Source organism: Heptranchias perlo, chromosome 22 (genome assembly GCF_035084215.1).
Source record: "Heptranchias perlo isolate sHepPer1 chromosome 22, sHepPer1.hap1, whole genome shotgun sequence".
Taxonomy (NCBI): Eukaryota; Metazoa; Chordata; class Chondrichthyes; order Hexanchiformes; family Hexanchidae; genus Heptranchias; species Heptranchias perlo.
This window is the reverse complement of record NC_090346.1, coordinates 5,172,295-5,194,163: the sequence shown is the minus strand read 5'-3', so window position 1 is coordinate 5,194,163 and position 21,869 is coordinate 5,172,295. Positions and strand designations below refer to the sequence as shown.

At 43.7% G+C, this 21,869-nt stretch overlaps 1 protein-coding gene across 1 annotated transcript in view; it reads left to right on the top strand.

The window, feature by feature from the left end:
• Positions 1–21,869, top strand: part of LOC137340890 (uncharacterized) — a 191,980-nt gene that overhangs the window by 67,923 nt on the left and 102,188 nt on the right. Inside the window, exons 56-65 of the mRNA XM_068003693.1 lie at positions 388–562; positions 2,249–2,461; positions 3,170–3,340; positions 3,526–3,663; positions 5,991–6,040; positions 10,842–10,962; positions 12,581–12,666; positions 18,784–18,913; positions 20,580–20,770; positions 21,507–21,594. Coding sequence (XP_067859794.1) covers positions 388–562; positions 2,249–2,461; positions 3,170–3,340; positions 3,526–3,663; positions 5,991–6,040; positions 10,842–10,962; positions 12,581–12,666; positions 18,784–18,913; positions 20,580–20,770; positions 21,507–21,594 — 1,363 coding nt within the window. The remainder of the gene's footprint in view (positions 1–387; positions 563–2,248; positions 2,462–3,169; positions 3,341–3,525; positions 3,664–5,990; positions 6,041–10,841; positions 10,963–12,580; positions 12,667–18,783; positions 18,914–20,579; positions 20,771–21,506; positions 21,595–21,869) is intronic.

Genomic DNA, 21,869 nt, shown 5'->3' with positions numbered 1-21,869 from the left:
TTAGACTCCATCAGCCCTTTTAAGGAGATTTGGGATAAGTACAAGGATAAAACAACAGTTTCCAAATCACTACAATGTATTATACATGTGTTTCTGTTAAATGTACATATGTAGAAAATTTATGGCACAGAAGGAGGCCATTCGGCCCATTGTATCCGCACCGGCCAAAAATGAGCCACCCAGCCTATTCCCACTTTCCAGCACTTGGTCCGTAGCCTTGTAGGTGACGGCACTTCAAGTGCACATCCAGGTACTTTTTTAATGAGTTGAGGGTTTCTGCCTCTACTATTATTGGAAATTGTTGAAAGTCCATTATATGCTTAACAAGAGTGCAATGAACCATGGTTCCGACAGACCAACCAACAAATCTCTGACATTTGCTTATAGTATTCCAGACTCTCTTATTTGCTTCATTACTGGTACGTATATACTTCAGTCCTTGAATGAAGAGCAAGCCTTGACTGTTATTGAAAAGGTAAACCAAGTCTGTGAGCTCAGCATGTCATCCAGCGCAACAAGCAACACGTTATCTCGAACACTTCCAACCGATGAACAGATCGAGGTAAATAGGAAAAAAAAACACTCTCTAAAAATTTACTGGCAAAGAGTCCACTTTAGTTGCACCAGTGTGCATGTGTACTTTCTTAGACTGCTGGCATCTGTTGTTTAACAGGGGCATGCTCTAACACTTAGAGCCTATCCACCTTCAGTTAGTACTACACGTGATTGGCTTTCTGGGGATGGGGGAAAAGAGAGAGAGGGAGTTAATTTTAATTTTGGGCGATATTGTAAAACATGATATCGGATCAGATGCCCATTAAACACCCCTTTCTGATTTTCGTTTCTATTGAAGTCAATGTCTGGTGGCTAAGCCGATATCGTGGTTTTACACTTTCGTCCAAAGTCAAAATTACCCTGAGAGAGATGTGCATATTTCCTATTCCATACAGTAGGCCTTTCTGGACAGCTACTACACTTTTCCTAAAAAAAATCTAAGAATCAGATATTGGCTGAGTGAACTGACCTCATTGCCAATACAACCTGCTGATTTCTTTATTCAATATTCTAGCACTGTTAATAAACATTGGAAGGTGTCACCTATCACCTGCTAGTGGATGATATATATTACAGCACAACTCACTAATTTAGTAAAGATCTCCTAATAGTTGCCCTCCATAAGTAAAAATGGTATAGCTCCTTGTCGACAACAGTGTTACAGATTTTTTTTAAACCATAAAATTAGAGCTAGGCTATTTAGGAGTAAAGTCAGGAAACACTTTATCACATAAGGGGTAATGAAATGTGGAACTCTCTTCCCCAAAAGCTTGTGGATGCTGGGACAATTGAAATTTTAAAGACTGAGATTGAGAGATCTCCACCCTATCATACACCTTCCGTTTTGTTCTTTCCTCCCCTCCCCTTCCTCCTACCCCCCACCTTTTGCCTGGCTCTGTACTTGCTTAAAAACTGTTCAATCTTAACCTTTCATCAGAACTGGAAGAAGTTAATCGACTGAAACGTTAACTCTTTTTCTTTCTCCAAAGATGCTGCCTAACTTGCAGAGTATTTCCAGCATTTTCTGTTTTTGTTTCAGGTTTCCAGCATCCGCAGTATTTTGCTTTTGATAGATTTTTTTTAGATAAGGGTATCAAGTGATAAGGAGCAAAGGTGGGAAGATGAAATTGCAGTACAGATCAACCATGACCCAATTGAATGGCAGAGCAGGCTCAATGGGCTGAATGGCTTGTCTTTCTATGATCTCTGATCTCCTTCATGTATTTAAAACTGCTCCCACCATGGCTTGGAATTTCCGATCTGGCTGGATCCGTAGTGAGGCAGGCTTTGAGCCAGATGGTGTATTTCCATTATTAACATTTAATTTCAATATTGTACTCAGTATCTGCTGTCACTTACAGTAGGAAATCCTGAGGCTGAGGGGCCAACAGAACGGCTCCCTGCTAGATTTTCTACTTCACACAAATGGTACAAAGGTAATTATGTATCTCTGTTACCTTGTATTGCAGAATGTGGGTTGGGGAGGAGTAGGAAAAGGGTAGAGGCCCGTGTTAACTGGTGTTCAAAGGAGGCTCATGAAGTGTCTTGAAAAATTGCAATTCAATCTTCATCACCTTTTGCATTAATACTAAAATTAGTTGAACCAAAGGCTGTACCCTAATACTTTGCACATCTGCTAAATTTATGTTCAATGAGGCATCTAGCTTTAATGGCATTTTCTTATTTCTTGCAGCTCTCAAAATCATTAGTGAGTAAAGTTGACAAGTTCTCAGCCAGCACTCTGAATAGATTGAAACAAACAGCTGTTGGACTATCACTGTCACAGATTAAAAAAACTGATGCAAACAATTTCAAGGAAGCCTTGCCAAGTTTGAGTAATGTCATTGGCTGGAACCGTGGCCAAACCAAAGAAATTGTAGCCAAGTTATCCAGTAGTGGCTTGGAGGTAAGATTTGAATAAACAGGGAACTAAAGTTTTGTAATTATATTCAACTCCATGAAATTTACAGAGAATATACAAAATGTAATTGGGGTGTAGTCTTGTGTACTACAGAAAGTAGTTTTAATACAGCTTGAAATTCCCAGCCTGTAGTGTGGTTTCCCGTGATCAGACAGCAATGGGATTCTCTGACCAGTTTGAAGACAAAGGTGGGAGGGGATTTTAACTGCCAGTGGGAAACCACTGGTTTTAGTCAGTTTCATTTTGGAAACCTGCTTGGCAGTATGAGGCCGTGGTGATTTTAGCCGCCAGCCCTCGTTAACATGCCGCCAGTCCACTCCCTTTTGGGAAATGAGCAGGAAGCGGCTGACGGCCTCTAGAAAATCAGGCAGCCCTTGGCCACCCACCAGTACTCAGTAAGGGGAAGAGTGTTCTGAGGGTGCTCATGGCAGGGAAAGGGGTGGGGGGGGGTCCGAGGCAGGGGAGATCTAGAGTTTGCTTGTGGGGCCTGGAGGTGCAATCCTGCTCCTCCTGGCCCCACAAAAGAAAGCAAAATAACATACCTGGAGGACCTCTACAGCTTCCTGATCCTCTTCACGCTGGCTTTCATCTAGTGGGAAAGCTGCACAGCTTCCCTGCTTAAGACGAAGTTAAAATTGCAGTCAGGGCCTGTTTCGTAGCTTTGAATTTATTTTCTCCTTATCTTTTTATTAGTTCAGTAACACAGACAGCCTGGTCAGACTCGGATCCTTGGTGCTTGGTATTCCAAGCAGTATATTTGAAAGTATTGAATCCTCAGTGCTTGCCAATGTAACCTCCAACCTCATATTCGTCAAAAATATTCAAGAAGCACCACAACCTGTACAGCAGATTATCATTCTGAAGGTGAGCATTGTGGGATATGTATTAATGGCATCAGAAAAATCTAATTAAAGCTGGTTACAATTGCTGCCCATATTTGTACATTATGTTTAGTCATGTCTGGGAAACTTTAACAATATTGATCCCCAACTCCTGCTTGCAAAGGGCGGTGTTTTTCCTAAATTAAACTCCTTTTCATTCCAACCCAGGTTTTGCAGACTGAAATTAACCCCGCAAGAGCAGTGAAGAAGATTCCAGGTGCTCTAGTTAAAGAGATCCCATCTGTGTTCCTCGCCTCAGATCTAAATCTTAACGATGTCAATAACAAACAGTGGGTGCCCAATCAAGTAAGTGATTGTGATTTTCAATTGTGAAACTGACACTTAGAAGGAACATGATGGAAATTATTTAATTGTAATAGTCACGTGCGATGTTCTCCTTGCTGGACTATGTAATGGAACCATTTTCTCTGGCCAATTTGCGAGATCCAGGATTGAGCTGTGAGATGGATTTGTGGAGTGAAGGAGAGTGGGCCTTATGAAAGGCATGCCCCTCACATAAGGATTACTCAGTTGATGAGTGAACCTGATATGCGATGCTAGAGTTGGAGGCATAGAACATCAGGCTGGCTAGTGTGATGTGTCGCTGTGCTGAAGATAGATGTCTGTTCCACAGCTGATGAAGAAACTGAGACTTGGAATGATAGCTGCTGGAAGGCATTCCTTGGAAACAGGCATGAGATCCCTTGCTCATTTTTCCAGGACTTAGTGCCAACCATGATTCAGTTGCAGAGAGGCAAACAGCTGCAGCTGAAGCTCTGCTCCTCCAACTGGTGGAACCACAGTTCGAAGGGGTATGATAGTTGTTCATGGTGTGGTCAGGCTGGTGGCAATGCACTCATACATTTTATGGTGAATTATGCTGCTCACCAAGCTGCACCTGGAGCACCGAGTACCTGCACATATAGTGAGAGCTAAAACTCTTTGCCAATTGTCTATTGACCAACTATCCTCATTGGCTTGGGTTGAAGGGTAAGTGCGACCTCTTAGGCATTGAGGTGGCTGGAAGACAATGCATCTGGCAGTGGAGGTTTAGAACCAAGTTAACAGTTTGTGGCAGACTCAAATTTCTAATACCTAGACCAGGCAGGCCCATAGTCCTCCAGGGCACAGTTGGTGATTGACCAGACAGTCTGACTCACTATATTGGAACCAGGATGGGTAGATTTGTCCTTGATAATCCAGATACAGTTCCAGATAAAATGCAAACCAATGTCCTAGGGGCTGGCTGCACAAATAACAGGAGGCTTACCAGTGATCTGTGCTGGTGAGTTATGTGGTTTAGCTGGTTAAACTCCAGCAGTACTCTTGCGCACAATTGAGGATCCCTAAGCCTTGGCTTTCCCAACCTGCACCAGAGCTCCCTAGACTTAGGTAAGTGAGGCATGTTCTACAGGGAGAGAGTGTGAGCTCCGTATCAGCCAAATAGAAATTTTACAGTTGTAGGTTTATTAGTTGCTTGGTTCAGAGATACTTAAACATCACAATGGGTTTATACAAGTGCCAGCTGACCAAAAAAAAATTGATCACTCAACAAAGACCATCTCTGATCACTTTATCATCTTCTGCACCATATACATCCCCCTCCTCACCTCCAACCTTCTGCCCTAACCCTCTATGCCTTTGCTAACTCTCAGCACCCTCTTGCTGCTCCTCTACCTGCCATAATATCAGCACCTCCACTGGCCTGATCTGTTAAACAACTGGCTTGCTTCCCCTTTTGACACCTGGCACCAGGTGTCTTCAAGGCTGTGATCATGAAGGTGGTAATGAGGGTGCAAGAACAGCAGTAGGAGGACTGTTTGTGCAAAGGTATCAAAAGTAGAAGCATGGGCTGGCCTCCTGTAGCACTCTTGGCATGACCACCTCAAGCAATGCCCCCTCTTTCCATCTGTAGCCTAATCCCTTTCATAAACAGGATTATCCTGGAGGACAAACACAAACTTAAACTTCTCTCGTTCTCGACTGAACACCTCCTTTGAGCTCTCTCCACGACCCTCTTTCCTGATGCCGTGTGAGGAGCTCACAAATTGCTTTGTTTCCAAACTGAAATTGTTCACTCAACTGCCTCAGTCTCCTGTTATCACACACTTCGTCCACACCAATCCTCATACCCCAGCCACAACCCCAAAATACTCTCTAGATTCTCCTGCATCATCCCTAAGTCGTCTCTCCTCCGTGAGACCTACCACCAGCTACAAGGCCCTCTCCTTCCATCAGGGACTTCCGGGCCCTCCATCAGCACTCTAGGAACTATCATCTGGTGGTAGGGGGTAACAGTAGGAACACAGGAGGAAAATAGGCTGAAGACCTGGGTCTCAGCAGTCCCCATTGGCTTTGCAGTTGGGGAAAGAGTGGCCAGCTACAGGAACATGGTGGGAAGTAAATTGAGGTTGGAACAATGAGGTGGCTGTCGGCCTCACCACCCAATTTCTCCTGCATTTCTGTTGCTAACCACCTAACTAACTATAATCATCATAAATAACAGAATGAGTCTGTCTAATTACACCACGGTCGTTCTTATGTAGCTGCTTTAAATTACATGTCTTTCTGCTTTAATGGTACAATTTTCTGAAAGCAGTTAGTACTAATATTTTATAATTTCCCCTCCATAGGCTGCTGTATTCTTTGAAAACATCGTAACAAAGAATAAGAATTATAAAACGTAAGTTAATTTTTATTTGCAGTTCACCTATTGGCCCGTCTTTCTAAAATATATGCCTGGCTTAATCATTATCTGTCTAATTATTTTTGTTCATGTAAAGGAATGCATTACATACAGAATAATATATTTCCAAAAAAAAATCAAGGTAGCAGTAGTGTCTTCAAATAAATAAGTAACTATTAGAGGTTGCTGGAGCATGGAATGCTTTGTCACAATTAGTTTTGAAATGATCTAGCATAGACACAATGGGCCGAATGGCTGCCTTCTATGCTATAAACTTCTATGGTTCATTGGTAAATCATGCTATGACTGAAAAGTTCTGACTTCCATCTGTAAAATTACTTTTTTAACCACATGAATATTTCATCCATTATAGTGATGAGGGGGGTGAATTTCATTTTCAGGGGTCTATCAGTTCTAGTTTGGTTTGCACAAGCCTTTAGATTTGTCTGAATATTAAGAGTAAAAAACAATCCATTTTACAATCTGGCCTCATTTGAATAGTTATTCACAACTCCAGGTGCATTCTCAGGTGGATCTGGGATCTGGAAGGAAAGTGTAAATCAAATTTAAAGAGTATCATGTAGGAGGACAAAAATTTAGAAAGCTCTGGAGAGCATTAAAAGACATTTCAACCCATCAGCAACCTTTCCCAAGGCTGAAGGGGCAGGGGATTAACAAATGGCAGGCCACAATGAAGGGAAAGGGACCTCAAGGTACAGACATGAGCCTGCAGAAAGGGACCTCAAGGTGCAGCCCAGAACCTGGCATTTTCTTTGATGGCTGTTGAAGCTGAGATGGTACTGCATGAGATGGTTATGATGAGGGCTGTCTTCTATGCCACTTCACAGAACCATCCCCTTGCGTCCGAACTGTAGGCTGCCTGCAAGAGGGTGCAGCCACATTCCAGGCCACAGCTGACTCAGTCCCTGCACTTGTGTAAACTCTATTTAAGCCACAGGTTTCTCTTCAGAAGAGGAATCTGCCTTTCCTCTGGCCCAGACCCTGAGAAGGCAGATTACCAAGGTCATCCACAGTTGAAACAAGCTAAGACGGGCAGTTGAGGTTGAAAAGGCAGCTCAAGAATTACAAAATGAATTAAACAAACTACATAAGTGGTGGATTTCATTAAATATGGACAAGTATAACATGCTGCACATAGGAAAAAAAATTGGGCAATATCAGGGCCCTGAAGTTTTGTGAGATTTCCCAGTTTCCCCTTGTAACTCCGGTGGGAAACCAGCAGAACTCCTTGGAAAACAATGGAGATCTGGCATAATATGGGTCTCTGCCATCTCCCTGGGGTTTCTATTGGTTTCCACCAGAATTACGGGGGTGAGGGGGAAGGCTGGGAGAAGCCGCAGAATTTTAGGGCCAAATATTTTACGAATGGTATTGAAATAACCAAAGGTGAAGTTGAAAGAGATCTTGGGGTTTTAGTAGACTCAATGCTCAACATGTTACAAATCAAATTGGGCAAGGCAGCCTTGAGGAAGAATTTATTGAGTGTATTAGGGATGGATTTCTTGAGCAGTATGTAACTGATCCTACAAGGGGGCAAGCAACCTTGGACCTGGTCCTGTGTAATGAGCCAGGATTAATTAATAATGTCCTAGTTAAGGATCCCCTTGGAATGAGTGACCATAACATGGTTACATTCCATATCCAATCAGAGGGTGAGAAGGTTGGTTCTCAAACAAGCGTACTGAGCTTGAATAAAGGAGACTATGATGGTATGAGAGCGGAATTGATTAAATTGGACTGGGAAAATAGATTAAAAGGTGAGACGGTACATGAACATTGGTGTTCATTCAAGGAGTTATTTTACAACTTTCAAAAAATATATATTCCACTGAGGAAAAAAGGGTGTAAAAGAAATGACAGCCTAAGTAAAGAAATTAAGGACAGTATCCGACTAAAAACAAGGACATATAAGGTAGCCAAACTTAGTGGGAGGATAGAAGATTGGGAAGTCTTCAAAAGACAGCAAAAAGTAACGAAAGGATTGATTAAGAAAGGGAAGATAGATTATGAAAATAAATTAGCAAAAAATATAAAAACAGATAGCAAGAGTTTCTATAGTTATATAAAAAGAAATAGGGTGGCTAAGGCAAACGTAGGTCCCTTAGAGGATGAGACCGGGAAATTAATGGTGGGAAACATGGAGATGGCAAAAATGCTGAACAAATATTTTGTTTCAGTCTTTACGGTAGAGGACACTAAGAATATCCCAACACTGGACAAACAGGGGGCTCTAGGGGGGGAGGAGCTAAATACAATTAAAATCACTGAGGAATTGGTACTCAGTAAAATAATGGGACTCAAGGCAGATAAATCCCCTGGACCTGATGGCTTCCATCCTAGGGTCTTGAGGGAAATGGCAGTAGGGATTGTGGATGCTTTGGTAATAATTTTCCAAAATTCTCTGGACTCGGCAAAGGTCCCGGCAGATTGGAAAACTGCTAATATAACACCCTTATTTAAAAAGGGTAGTAGGCAGAAGGCTGGAAATTATAGACCAGTTAGCCTAACATCTGTGGTGGGTAAAATTTTGGAATCTATTATTAAGGAGACAGTAGCGGAACATTTGGATAAGCAAAGTCACCATGGCTTTACGAAGGGGAAGTCATGTCTGACAAATTTGCTTGAGTTCTTTGAGGACATAACGTACAGGGTGGATAAAGGGGAACCAGTGGACGTAGTGTATTTAGACTTCCAGAAGGCATTCGACAAGGTGCCACATAAAAGATTATTGCTCAAGATAAAGAATCACTGGATTGGGGGTAATATTCTGGCATGGGTGGAGGATTGGTTATCTAACAGGAAGCAGAGAGTTGGGATAAATGGTTCGTTCTCGGACTGGCAACCAGTAGCCAGTGATGTTCCGCAGGGGTCGGTGCTGGGTCCCCAACTCTTTACAATCTACATTAACGATTTGGAGGAGGGGACCGAGTGTAACGTATCAAAGTTTGCAGATGATACAAAGATGGGAGGGAAAGTAGAGAGTGAGGAGGACATAAAAAACCTACAGGGGGATATAGACAGGCTGGGTGAGTGGGCGGAGATTTGGCAGATGCAATACAATATTGGAAAATGTGAGGTTATGCACTTTGGCAGGAACAATCAGCGAGCAAGTTATTATCTTAATGGCGAGAAACTGGAAAGTACTGCAGTACAAAGGGATCTGGGGGTCCTAGTGCAAGAAGATCAAAAAGTTAGTATGCAGGCACAGCAGGCGATCAAGAAGGCCAACGGAATGTTGGCTTTTATTGCTAGGGGGATAGAATATAAAAACAGGGAGGTATTGCTGCAATTATATAAGGTATTGGTGAGACCGCACCTGGAATACTGCATACAGTTTTGGTCTCCATACTTAAGAAAAGACATACTTGCTCTCGAGGCAGTACAAAGAAGGTTCACTCGGTTAATCCCGGGGATGAGGGGGTGGACATATGAGGAGAGGTTGTGTAGATTGGGACTCTACTCATTGGAGTTCAGAAGAATGAGAGGCGATCTTATTGAAACATATAAGATTGTGAAGGGGCTTGATCGGGTGGATGCGGTAAGGATGTTCCCAAGGATGGGTGAAACTAGAACTAGGGGGCATAATCTTAGAATAAGGGGCTGCTCTTTCAAAACTGAGATGAGGAGAAACTTCTTCACTCAGAGGGTGGTGGGTCTGTGGAATTTGCTGCCCCAGAAAGCTGTGGAAGCTACATCATTAAATAAATTTAAAGCAGAAATAGACAGTTTCCTAGAAGTAAAGGGAATTAGGGATTACGGGGAGCGGGCAGGAAATTGGACATGAATTTAGATTTGAGATTAGGATCAGATCAGCCATGATCTTATTGAATGGTGGAGCAGGCTCGAGGGGCCGATTGGCCTACTCCTGCTCCTATTTCTTATGTTCTTATTACAGAGCAGTGATCAACAAAACAAATAGAATGCAGAATTATATGGACAAAACAGTAGAGTACAAGTCAGAGGAAATCATATCCAAACTGCATAGTACTCTGTTCAGATCACACCTTGAGTACTGTGCGCAGTTCTGGTCAATGAAACACAAAGTCCTGGAAGCAGTTCAGAGAAGAGCCATGACATTGATCCCTAGCATCAGGGGACTGGGTTATGTAGGAAGTGGGAGCGGGAGCGGGGCTGCTCAAACAAAATGAATATTCTTCCAGAATGGGACCTGGCACCCCAGGGTCAGCCAACTACTACTGGTGTTCTCTAGGTTTTTGTTTTGGGGTTCACCACAGATGAGTCCCAACACCTCTGAAGGCCTGCACCTGCAGACTGTTCCCCCGACCTCATGAACTTCAGCAGGGTCTGTTCCAGAGTTCCATAGCGGGTGCAGTCCCAACATAACTGCTGGGATTGCACCTGCAGATTTTCTAGGCCACAGCATGCACACTTGGATAGGGTAATGAAAAACAACCTCTGCAATCATCTAGGAAACAGTTGGAAAAACTATGATGGACCTGTAAGCTCCTTATGAGTGGATGAACTAAGATACAGATGAGAAAGGCCATTCGAAACACCTATCTTGTGAATACAGTTTGTTTTGTTTACAATATAAAGTATATTCCTGGTTATAGGATAAAAATTCAGCATATAACAAATGAAAATTTGGCCCAGTTGCTCTGGTGAGTATGACTTAATAACATTTCAGAAAAATCACTCAATGGATGATAGTGATAAATATAAATGGTATACCTGTTGTGAAAACAGGTAACCTGCTTCCTGTTTGAAGAAGGTGAGGTGTTTAGAAATGAATTAATGATGCCGTTATTTGTTTCAGATTCTCACCCTCTGTCCTACAAGGCTTCAGTTGTGGTGCAGTGAAGACCCTGGATTTTACTACATTCATTCAGCTTGTTCAAGCAATGAAGGGTAAAGGGGCCATGCTTGATGAAAGTCAGGTGAGGTCATTCACAAAAATCCACTGGAGGAAAGTTTGATTAGTTTCTAGTTTATTAACGCAACATTAATTTTTTTTTTAAGTTCTAGTTTGTTAGCTGGTCATTCAGATTATACTGAGTGGTCAAATTAGTGCCAGCCTTCTAATATTACCCAATGTTCATCATTAAAACAGTGTTGCAGTATTTGTTTGATATATTGAGGCCGAAATTCCTGGGGATTCCACTGATCACCCACCAGAACCACAGCAGGAGACCAGCACGGCCCTAAGAAAAATGGCAGAGCACTGGTTACGTCAGGTCTCCACTATTTCCATGAGTTTTTCATTAGGCAGAACCTCTATCCATTCCTTACAAGGCAAATTACGCCAAGACATCAGAGCCAGCAACGGGTACTCGTGCTCCTGGACCTGAAAGAGAACCTGGCGCCTCTGGTGGCTAGTACGCCAAGTGAGAGGAGACATATCGGCCTTGACAAGGGTGTAATATGTGGACATATCAGGGCTGACATTGCTATGGTGAAGGAGGGTCCTTGATATACCCTCACCCCAATGCTGGAATTTCCGGCAGGAATGGGAGGACTGCACCCATAGTGGCACTTGTGCCCACTTGACCCATGCAAATGAAGTGTCCTCCCACTGACCCCTCGAACTCTGTTGGGGTCAACATTGGAGAGCATTGTTGGGATCATGAACTGAGAAATTTCAGGCTATTGTTTTCTTTTCTATGGAACATGGGCTGTATCTTCTCTGGAATAGTTGTAGTTGGTGGTAAATACCTCAATGAACTACTGGACTTATTTTCTCCTCCTGTCAAATAAAGTGTTGGGATGGGGTCATTCATGATGAGGAACATTTGCAGGTCTACTTTAGAAATAAAACAGGTACAGGGCCTTAAGAAATAAACTTGATATAAGAACATTTTGTTTGATTTTCAAAACTGTTGCCATGTTGTGAGGCTGGGTATGACCTGTGATTGCAATGCAAATTGAATTTGTGGTAAAAATGTGAGTGTACTTTATTTTAAGATCCAAGTTTGGTGGCAGCGAGAATGTGACAAACTCCACTGTTTCCTGCCCCTCAGAAACTTCTGAAACATTCACTTGCAATGAACAGTTGACATCTAAAGAATATCACAAGGGGAAAAAGTCATATTGCTTTTCCTAAGTGCTGCATTGCCTTCCTCTCTGCCTATAGCATACAGTGATATTTCTGTGGCAGTATTATTATAATGGAATATGTGCTGAAAATAGCACACTTAGAACTGGAGAAAGCACATCACAAATATGAAATGTCCTTGTGATGTAACATTTTTTGGAACTTTTGAAAGCTGCCCCCTTGTTTCCCCACATCATCAAGAAAAAGGAAGAACTTGCATTTATATAGAGCCTTATCACAATCCCCAGGGCATCCCATAGCACTTCACAACCAATGGATTACTTTTGAAGTACAGTCACTGGCTACCATGTTTGCCTACGTAACAACAATATAAGCACAACAGCTCCCATAAACAGCAAATGCATGAATGACTAGATAATCAGTTTTTGGCAGGATTGTTTTATAGTCTTGTTGGCTTTGTGCTGGTTATCTTTTAATCGTAAATTTGTTGTCTCTCTTTTCAGCTAAGCTGTATGTCTTATAGACTAACATCTAATGGAACACCATCAGCCATAGACAGCTTCCCTGAGGATCTTCTGTTGTTTTTCAAGTAAGTTGATTTTCCAATGGGTCGGGAATTTCCTTGGAGGTACTCCTCTCTGCCACCGTAACTTTGCCGGAAGTATGGTGAAAAACCTGTTTACGCCACAGTTCGGACAAAGTTATGGCAGGAGCAGCTCTGACGAAATTGCCAACCATAGATTTTTCTTAATCATCTCTTTTATATCCAAAACTTAACAGTAATGCTCTCTAAGGTCTGCCTCATTGATTTGATACTTTGACTTTATCCTTAAAGATAAAGAGAGTTATTTAGATACTTGAAGTACTTAATTTTGTGCCATTGAGGCAGGAGTCCGATTTTCAAACATCCTTAACGTGTTTCCCGTGCTGTGGGAAACACTCCATGTTCTACCAGACGTGTTTCAGCCAGCAGCCAGTTGGACATACAAATGCTTGTTTGACAGTTAGGGATAAAAGGTGAGTTATTGCAATAGGGCACTCAGTTCTTTCAGACAAACTTTTGGCTGGGAGATCTTTTTGTTTTTACTGAAAATTCTTACTTTCCACTCACAATTCTTCTGTTCACACATCTTTACCAACTTTTCGGACCCCCTCAAACTGACACCATCAGGATGGGATGTGCCATGGCTGCAGTCACCACTACATCTGGGGACGAGCAACATCACCAGCCTCGCTGCACGAAACACTCCTGCAACTACACATACACCCACTGTAAAATGACCCAATGGGTGGCATCAAGTGTCGCCGTTCATGGTGAAGCTCATGAAGGCCCTATCACAAAAGCCAGTCAAGAATGGGCAAGACGTGGCAGTAATGGTGTAAATCATAACATTTAATGTGACTTTAACAAAAAACTAATATAGATAAAAAACATGACCGTCTGTCAAACACCCTTGTGTGTACCCTTCACGATCACAAAACTTTAGTCTTTCTCGTCCTACTATTTCTATGTGGTGCATCCCCTTGTGCTGCAGCAGAGGTAGTGGCAGGTTGCTCATGTTCCTGCCCTGATTGCTTAGATGCTTTCACCCTAAGCCCTCCGGGGTTTGGAGCCCGTGAGGGCCGCTCCAGACTGCTGCATCTGCACCTGCATTGGGGCAGACTCGGCCACCTGGAGAGGAGGCAGCATTGCGGGTACTGGTTGAGAGGGGGACAACGGATGAGACGTGGGAGCGCTTTGAATGGCGTCCCCACTTCCATGTCCCCTTTCGCCATCATCCTTCTCCTGGGCCAGGTCCACATCACTCCTACCACCCTGCTGGACAACAGTGTGGTGGACATGTGTGATGCGTTGGAAGACCACTCCTAAAGTATCTGTCAGCCTGTTTAAGGCGGCAGAATGTTGTTCACCCTGAGTCCGAACGACCGTCGTCAGGGCCTGATTGTACTCATTTGTGAGCCGTGCTTGAAGCTGAACAGAGGCTAACCTTCTCTCCATCGCAGACATTCCCGCACTTACCTGCAACACTATCTCAGACAGTTACTCACGTCCCTGCGACACTATCTCAGAGATTCCCTCCTGTACCACCATTCCACTCATGCAGGAGTTGGACTCCTCCTTCCTCTGCGCTATTGTGGAGAGTGCGTGTGGCACCTGATCCAGCACCTCACAAATGTGCTGCTGTCCCTCAAACATTCTACTTTTAAAGGATGGCCCCCGGGGTTCAGCATCTGCATCCAGCTGAACAGAACCTGGAAAGGAGTGCGCCCACCCACGTGGACTCTCCACAGCTGCCCCTGCCACCAGTGTCTGCTCGTGCTCACTTGTGTGTGGTGACCCACCAGGTGACAACCCAACTAACTGACTACTAGGACCCACCGAGGTGTGAGTATCTGAGCTGGTGGATGGCTCGGTTTGATGTGATGGTGCACCCTCAGAGGCCGGCAGGTCCTTTAAGGAATCGCCGCCTGCAGTCATTGAAGGGCCTGTAAGAGAACAGAAGGCAATATTAAGCGTATCATAGATGTGTCATGTTGCGATGAGCATACTGAGGTGTTGAACATGGCAAGTATTGTTAACATCAATTCATATTGTGTGTGATCAATGTTAAAGTTGTGTCACCAGACGTTTGTGGGGTGCCAGTCTCGGCATCCCTGACGGACAGGCACTCGAGGGTGCAGCTGATCTCGAGCGCCTCCTGCTCCGCGTCTGTGAGGACCACTATTTGTTGTGGCCCCCTCCAGTCCTCGCCCTCGCGCGTGCATTTTGCACTCTCTTGAAGGGGCGAAAGAACAAATGTGTGAGTGAGTGATGGTGAAGTGGCCAGCCGATGAATGCATTGCTTTGGGTGAGGCTGACCGTGAAAGAGATGCATCAGAGGTGAGTGTGAGACAGAGCCATCACATTGGATCAGGATTGGGGTGAGTGTTAGTGGTGGAGTGACTAATGGGGAGGCGCGGAAGTGCTGGTAAGTTGAGGATGAGCCTTAAGTGGGTGTGAGGAGAGATGTGTTGGAGTGGTCTTGGCAGTGCAGAATGAGTTGGGGGGGGGGCGGTGATGTGGAGCATGGAATGCAGGAGAATCAGTAAGTGTATTCACTTTGGTTGACCTAGTTAGATCATTGAACCACTTCCTGCACTGGATCCAGGTGCGGGAGACATTGCTGCTGCCGGAGACCTCCTCTGCCACCTTGAGCCGGGCCTTCTTGATGGCAGAGGCAGGGCACTTCCTCCAGTCTGCAGGGTAAAAGACTTCCCCCCACTTCCTCCTCACCCCATCCAGTAGCTTCTGCAGTGTGGCGTCACTGAACCTTGGAGCAGCCTTGCCGCTGTGCTGCTCCATTGTGATTTCTGGGTCTTTGCTCCAGCAAAAGCCTTTGGAGCAATGGCCCTTTAAATAGAGCTCCTACAGCTAACAGCCTGTGATGCGGGTGCGCAGTCCACCCACTGCACAGCTTTCTGACGTCAAACCCGGAAGCCACATTATGTGGCACTAACTCACTTGCGATCGTGTGCAAAACGGACATATTTTATTGGTCGGGTTGCCTACGCGCCCATTCACCCCCACACCCCCCGCTGCCATCCCACCTCCATTTTAAATAGTGAGAAACTATTAAATGTTGGTGTCCAGAGAGACTTGGGTGTCCTCATACAAGAAACACAAATTGTTAGCATGCAGTTACAGCAAGCAATTAGGAAAGCAAATGGCATGTTGGCCTTTATTGCAAGGGGGTTGGAGTACAAGAGCAAGGAGGTCTTACTGCAATTGTTCAGGGCTTTGGTGAGACCTCACCTGGTGTACTGCATACAGTTTTGGTCTCCTTATCTAAAGAAGGATATACTTGCCTTCGAGGTGGTGCAACGAAGGTTCACTAGAGTAATTCCTGGGATGAGAGGGTTGTCCTAAGAGGAGCGGTTGATTAGAATGGGCCTATACTCTCTGGAGTTTAGAAGAATGAGAGGTGATCTCATTGAAACATATAAGATTCTGAGGGGGCTTGACCGGGTAGAAGCCGAGAGTAGTTTCCCCTGGCTGGAGAGTCTAGAACTAGAGGACATAGTCGCAACATAAGGGGACGGCCATTTAAGACTGAGATGAGGAGCATTTCTTCCCTCGGAGGGTTGTGAATCTTTGGAATTCTCTATCCCAGAGGGTTGTGGATGCTGAATCGTTGAATATATTCAAGGCTGAGATAGATAAAATTTTGGACTCTAGGGGAATCAAAGGATATGGGGATCGGGCGGGAAAGTGGAGTTGAGGTTGAAGATCAGTCATGATCTGATTGAATGGCAGAGCAGGCTCGAGGGACCATATGGCCTACTATTTTTTATGCTCCTTTTTTTATGCTCTTATGTCCTTACGGTAGTTTTCAAACAACTTGCATTTATGTAGTGCCTTAAATGTAGAAAAACAGTCCCAAGACACTTCACAGAGGCATAATCCCCCCAAAAAGTTTTAACTTTCACAGAGGGGGGGATAAAAAGCATGGAGAAAGGAAATAAATTGAGGGGGGAAATGGAAATAAAGACCGTTGGAGGATAATTGAGACACACCCATTGGACCACAGTGATCTTTTCTGTACATTCTTATGTTCCCAATTGCTTCCCTGTTGAGAAAGGAATAGAAATGTTAGAAGACCGGCTAACTCCTGCAACTCATAGTGCCCAGTCAATCTCAACCACTCTCAATGCCCACTTAACCTCTGCCATTCACGCCTTCTAGTGCCCAGTCACCCCTGTTACTCATACCTCCCAGCACTTAATCAACTCCTACCACTCCCAGTGTCCAATTAACCCCTGCCACTCAGTCCACCCAGCCCCCTGCTTAGAGCCGCATTGGCAGAGCCCTGGGCCCGGACCACCCTCTTTGCTGTGGGATCGATGGTTGGTGTGAATGGGACGTGTTGCTGGGAGACTTACTGAAAACAATGGAAAGTTTTGTTTTGCTCCAAATTTGTTTCAAAATAACTTTTTATGTATATTTTTCTCATTGGGTCAGATAATTGGGGTCAAAACAAATGCACCACACGTATTTTGTAGCATAAATCTTCAGAAATTGGCAGTTCCTGCAGCAACATGTAGATCGTGTTTGTGCTGACTGAAACCTGCAGAAATATAAATCTGTGCAGCATTTACCTTATCCGTGGCGGAAAACATGACTGTGTTGCAGATAGCACTGAAATATCAACTGTACAATATAATTTCAGCCAAGCTCAGAATTTCTTTCAGCAGTAGCCTTTAAAACAATGACCCAACTCATTGAATGCATATAAAATATATTCAGCTCCCACTCTACCAGCAGAGAACCATGCTCAAAGGGAGCACAGGTCAGAGAATCTGCACTGCAGTGTTGTAGCTCTACCTCTGAGCTGGACCTTAATACGTAGACATCCTCTCATAAGTACTGTCTACGGCATGTAGCTTTCTGTCCTCCTCAAGAAGTTTGAGAGTAGTACAGTTTTAGTACTGCTTAGATCCACGGTTCCTTTTTATTTATAATTGTAGCTTGATAGCTTGTGGTTGGCATTTATGAATCCCTCGTATACTTTCCAGGACTGCTGCTTTTCATGATCTAGATAAGCAGAGAGCAATTACTTCAGTGCGGGGTGAGAGCGTCTCCTAGCGACACTCATACATATTCGTCTTTACCTGGCTTTTATTTTAACGTGGTTTCTGATCCCTTTCTAGTAGCATGATTTTGAATCCCACTTCTGACATCAGCTTAAGACTCCCACAACTATCTTGAGAAAAATCATTTCAGCCTGTTCCTGCCTCACGGAACTTATTTCTTCTTATCTTGACTCTATTTTTTCTCCCCTTGTCCAGTTTCTTCCGATCTGCATCCGACACCCTCCGCCACTTTAACCATTTTGAGTTTCCTGGCCCTAACCGCCTCCTTTTCCATGGACATCCAGTCCCTCTACACCTTCATCCCCCATCAGGATGGCCTTTCTTGAATGGTGGCCCAACCAATCCCCATCCACCACCACCCTCCTCCGCCTGGCTGAACTTGTTCTTACATTGAACAACTTTTCCTTTAACTTTACTCACTTCCTCCAAATCAAAGGTGTCGCTATGGCAACCTGTATGAGTCCTAGTTATGCCTGTCTTTTCGTGGGATATGTGGAATATTTTTTGTTCAGTCCTAATCGGAACCCGTCCCTCACCTCTTTTTCTGGTACATTGATAGGCTGTTGGTGCCACTTCCTGCTCTCGCCCTGCACTGGAAAATTTCATCAACTTTGCTTCTAATTTCTACCCCTCCCTCACCTTCACATGGTCCATCTCCGACTCTTCACTTCCCTTCCTCAACTTCCCTATCTCCATTTATGGGGTTAGGCTGTCCACCAATGTCTGCTACAAGCCCGCCGACTCCCACAGCTATCTTGATCTGTCCCTCTCTGCACAGATGCTGCCTGACCTGCTGAGTGTTTCCAGCATTTTCTGTTCTTATTTTTATTTTAACATGTATTTTTGTTGTGCTAGAGTTATTGCAGTATTAATTGTTCACATTGTTCTGATTGTTACTGATATAGTTTTCTTTTGTATTATCTGAAAAGCATTGTAAATGGAACAAAAATAAGTATTTGTACTCTTGTATTTAGCCCTCATATTTTGATGTTGATAATCCATAAATTACTATTTAAAACAAAGTTAGATCATAAATAGATCAACATTAAAATGAGTCAACTTTTGCCTATTTTAGCTCTACCAAATTCAGGACATCTTCAAACTGCAAGACATTCTTCAAAGCTGTTGGAAAATCAAACTTTAATATCTTACGAAAAGGATCAGCAAGGCGAAGAAATCTGTTGAATGATGCCTTGACCTGCTTGGTAAGGACAATAGGTACAAATTAGAAACAAAAACAGGAAATGTTGAAAAATAATCAGCAGGTCAGGCCTGTGGAGAGAGGAAAAAGGTTGATGTTTCAGGTCAGAACGTTCTGACAAAGGGTTATACCTGAAACGTGAACTTTTTTCCTCTCTCCACAGATGCTGCCTGACCTACTGAGTTTTTCCAGCATTTTCTGTTTTTGTTTTGGATTTCCAGTATCTGCAGCATTTTGTTTTACTTTTGTTTTTTTAGGTACAAATTAGAGATTCATAGGTCCCAATATTTATGGGGGGGCAGGGATGGTGCGAGTGAGGCCGAAAAACCCGGTAAGGCCAGGGTCACAAAACTGGGGGTGGGGTGGAGGCTGGAGATCAAGGCTGGGGGAGGCCAAAGGCCTCCTTGAGGTGCCTGGGGAGACCACTCTTGCTCCTCCTGGCCCACAAGGAGAGCTGGCAACTCCTGCCTCAGTTCAGCTCCCTGAATCCCATAAGTCAGACCTACCCCTCGCTTTCTGTTGAATTTAAGTCACGGCGCCAATGATGTCATCAGGCCACGACTTTGGCATGTTAATTAGGCCCCCACCTGCCTTTTGCAGGAGCCTTGTTCATGTCCTGAATTATGCGCTTTAAAATTTAAAGGGGCGGCAATGGGGTTAGGTTGCGATCCTGAGGGCTGCGGCCATCTCCAGCAGGCTTACCTGCCGGGCAGCCTCTCAATCTGGCAGGCTGCCAGGCAGGAAATGGAGTTTTAAAAAATGGTAATGAGGTTAAATTTGGCAGGACCCCTGCGTTCCCAGCATTTCCGGGTTTCCCGACTGCAGACATGCGTCCTCGCTCCTTCCCCGCTTCCCCGTAAATATCGAGGCCATTATATCAGGAAGAAGAGGAGGACGAATAAAACTGCTGCACTCTTCCTTAGTGGTATTCAGTTCAAGCAGAAATCCGCAGCCTTAATTAAACCATGGGTTGAAATTCCTGGTGCCTTATTTTGCCTCTGGAAATGCAGCAGGCCAGGACTTCTGGCTGTTCGTCTGCTTCAGTCTTGACTCTGTTCCAAATCCCATAAACGTGGTCATCTCCATGCAGGGAGCAGGGTAGAACAGGTTTCTGTACTATTTTTGGCATTGATGGGGCACCTGCGGGGTTGGCTGTTACAACCGTGTTAGGAAACTGGTAGGTGATACATTTATGGAATTCACGTCTGCCAGGATCTGGTCTTGGCACACAAGTATACTTGCATCATGCAGACATATTTAGCCTTGAGGGCACTGGAGGCAAAACTGGATGCCAGTTCTGCCTCTTATGGTGGCGGCCACAAAGAGGGGAGATGGAGACAAAGTGTCCACCCCCACTTCCAATGGAATTTTACAGCATTAAAAAAATGGGCAGAGACTCAGCGGAACTGCGTCCCACCAAAAATTCTGCCCCCTTCCCCCCCCCCCCCCCCCCCCGGTCCAGATTGCACTGCACCCATCCCATCCCAGGCCCATGTGTCCAAAATCTTTGACCATTGAGCTTCTTTGACCAATTCCAAACTCATCAAATATATGTTTCAGATTTTTTTCTCACAACTATACTGCCACAGTCCTGAAGTAGTTAAGGTTAACTGTGTGAAAATGAAATATTCTACTATTGAAATTTGTCCCTCAATCTGTTTGAACTTCAGGGAAATGCTGGTGGAAATCTGACAAAAGAGAGTGTCACGGTACTGCGTGGTTTGACCTGTGACCTTGAGGGATCTATTATCGCTAACTGTGATATTACCATTTTGGATCCATTGAGGAATTGCATCTCGTACTCAGAAGATCAAAAGATAGCAATTGAAAACCTACTTAACATCAGAACCAACAAATACGGGTGAGTTTGAAACTGTTCGCCTGTTAATTACATGCAGATTGTATCAGTCGCTGAGTTTTCATGTTTCTCTTTGTGAACTTGGTACTCATATAGATACAGATATAGATCAATGAAATGTTTGAAGAAACAAATTATGCTGCTTTTATCTCAACTTTGTGACTTTTGAAGGCACCCTCATACCATGCAGGAGGGCAGGCTGGTCTGTGCCACAGGATTCTCCATGTATGTGTTTGCCTTTAAGAAAGTTAATTTTACGAAATGGGCATTACCATCTTTTTCTTACACTGAGGTGATAGTAGTGACTATTTAATTCAGCTAATGGAGGCTGGTGAAACAAAATTAAAGTCTCTTTGTATCTAAAACCTGCTACCTTTTGGGCAGGGGGAGGAGCAAATACTCCACTGCTTGCTCCATCAATCCGCTGCCAGAAGGGGTCTTTACACTTGTATGTGAAAATGCTTTTGCTTTTCTTTGTTTTACCGATAAATCATTCTGTTGTTCCATTTGGTCTTACAGTTTAATGTATGTTTTCATTAAAAAATTATGTGAAATTTTGGTGACCTTCAGAAGCTTAGCCCTTGGTGAGAAAATGAGAAGAATCAATATAATGGAGGATTTCCATAGGGAGTAGCTTTTATAATGGAAAACTCCTCTAGGGCATATGTGGGCTGTAGTCATAAACTGTCATGTGCAGCAATTCATTTATTAACTTGAAGAGTTTTTTGTTTGCCTGCAGTGTACCTGGATCATGGTCGTCCCGTACAGTGGATGATCTTGGAAACCTTCCTTTGGCTTTGTCCTCGACGTGGAGTCAAGTGGACCCGGTACAACTTAAATAATTTTATACCGATTCATGCGAAGTTAAACGCGTGAGACTATTAAACCCTTTTATGGTTCCTAGATTAGACTTTTGAAGGCTTTTTAATCTTAAAACACTAAAAATACAACAGATCCCACTTTGTGAACATATGTTTCACATTTATTTAATCAGAGGATTGAATGCACATGAAAAAAATCTGCACTTTGTGTCCATTTTAAGTGTCATTAATTTACTTTAGATATAGCTGCATCATAAATCAAATTAAGAATAAAATCTAAA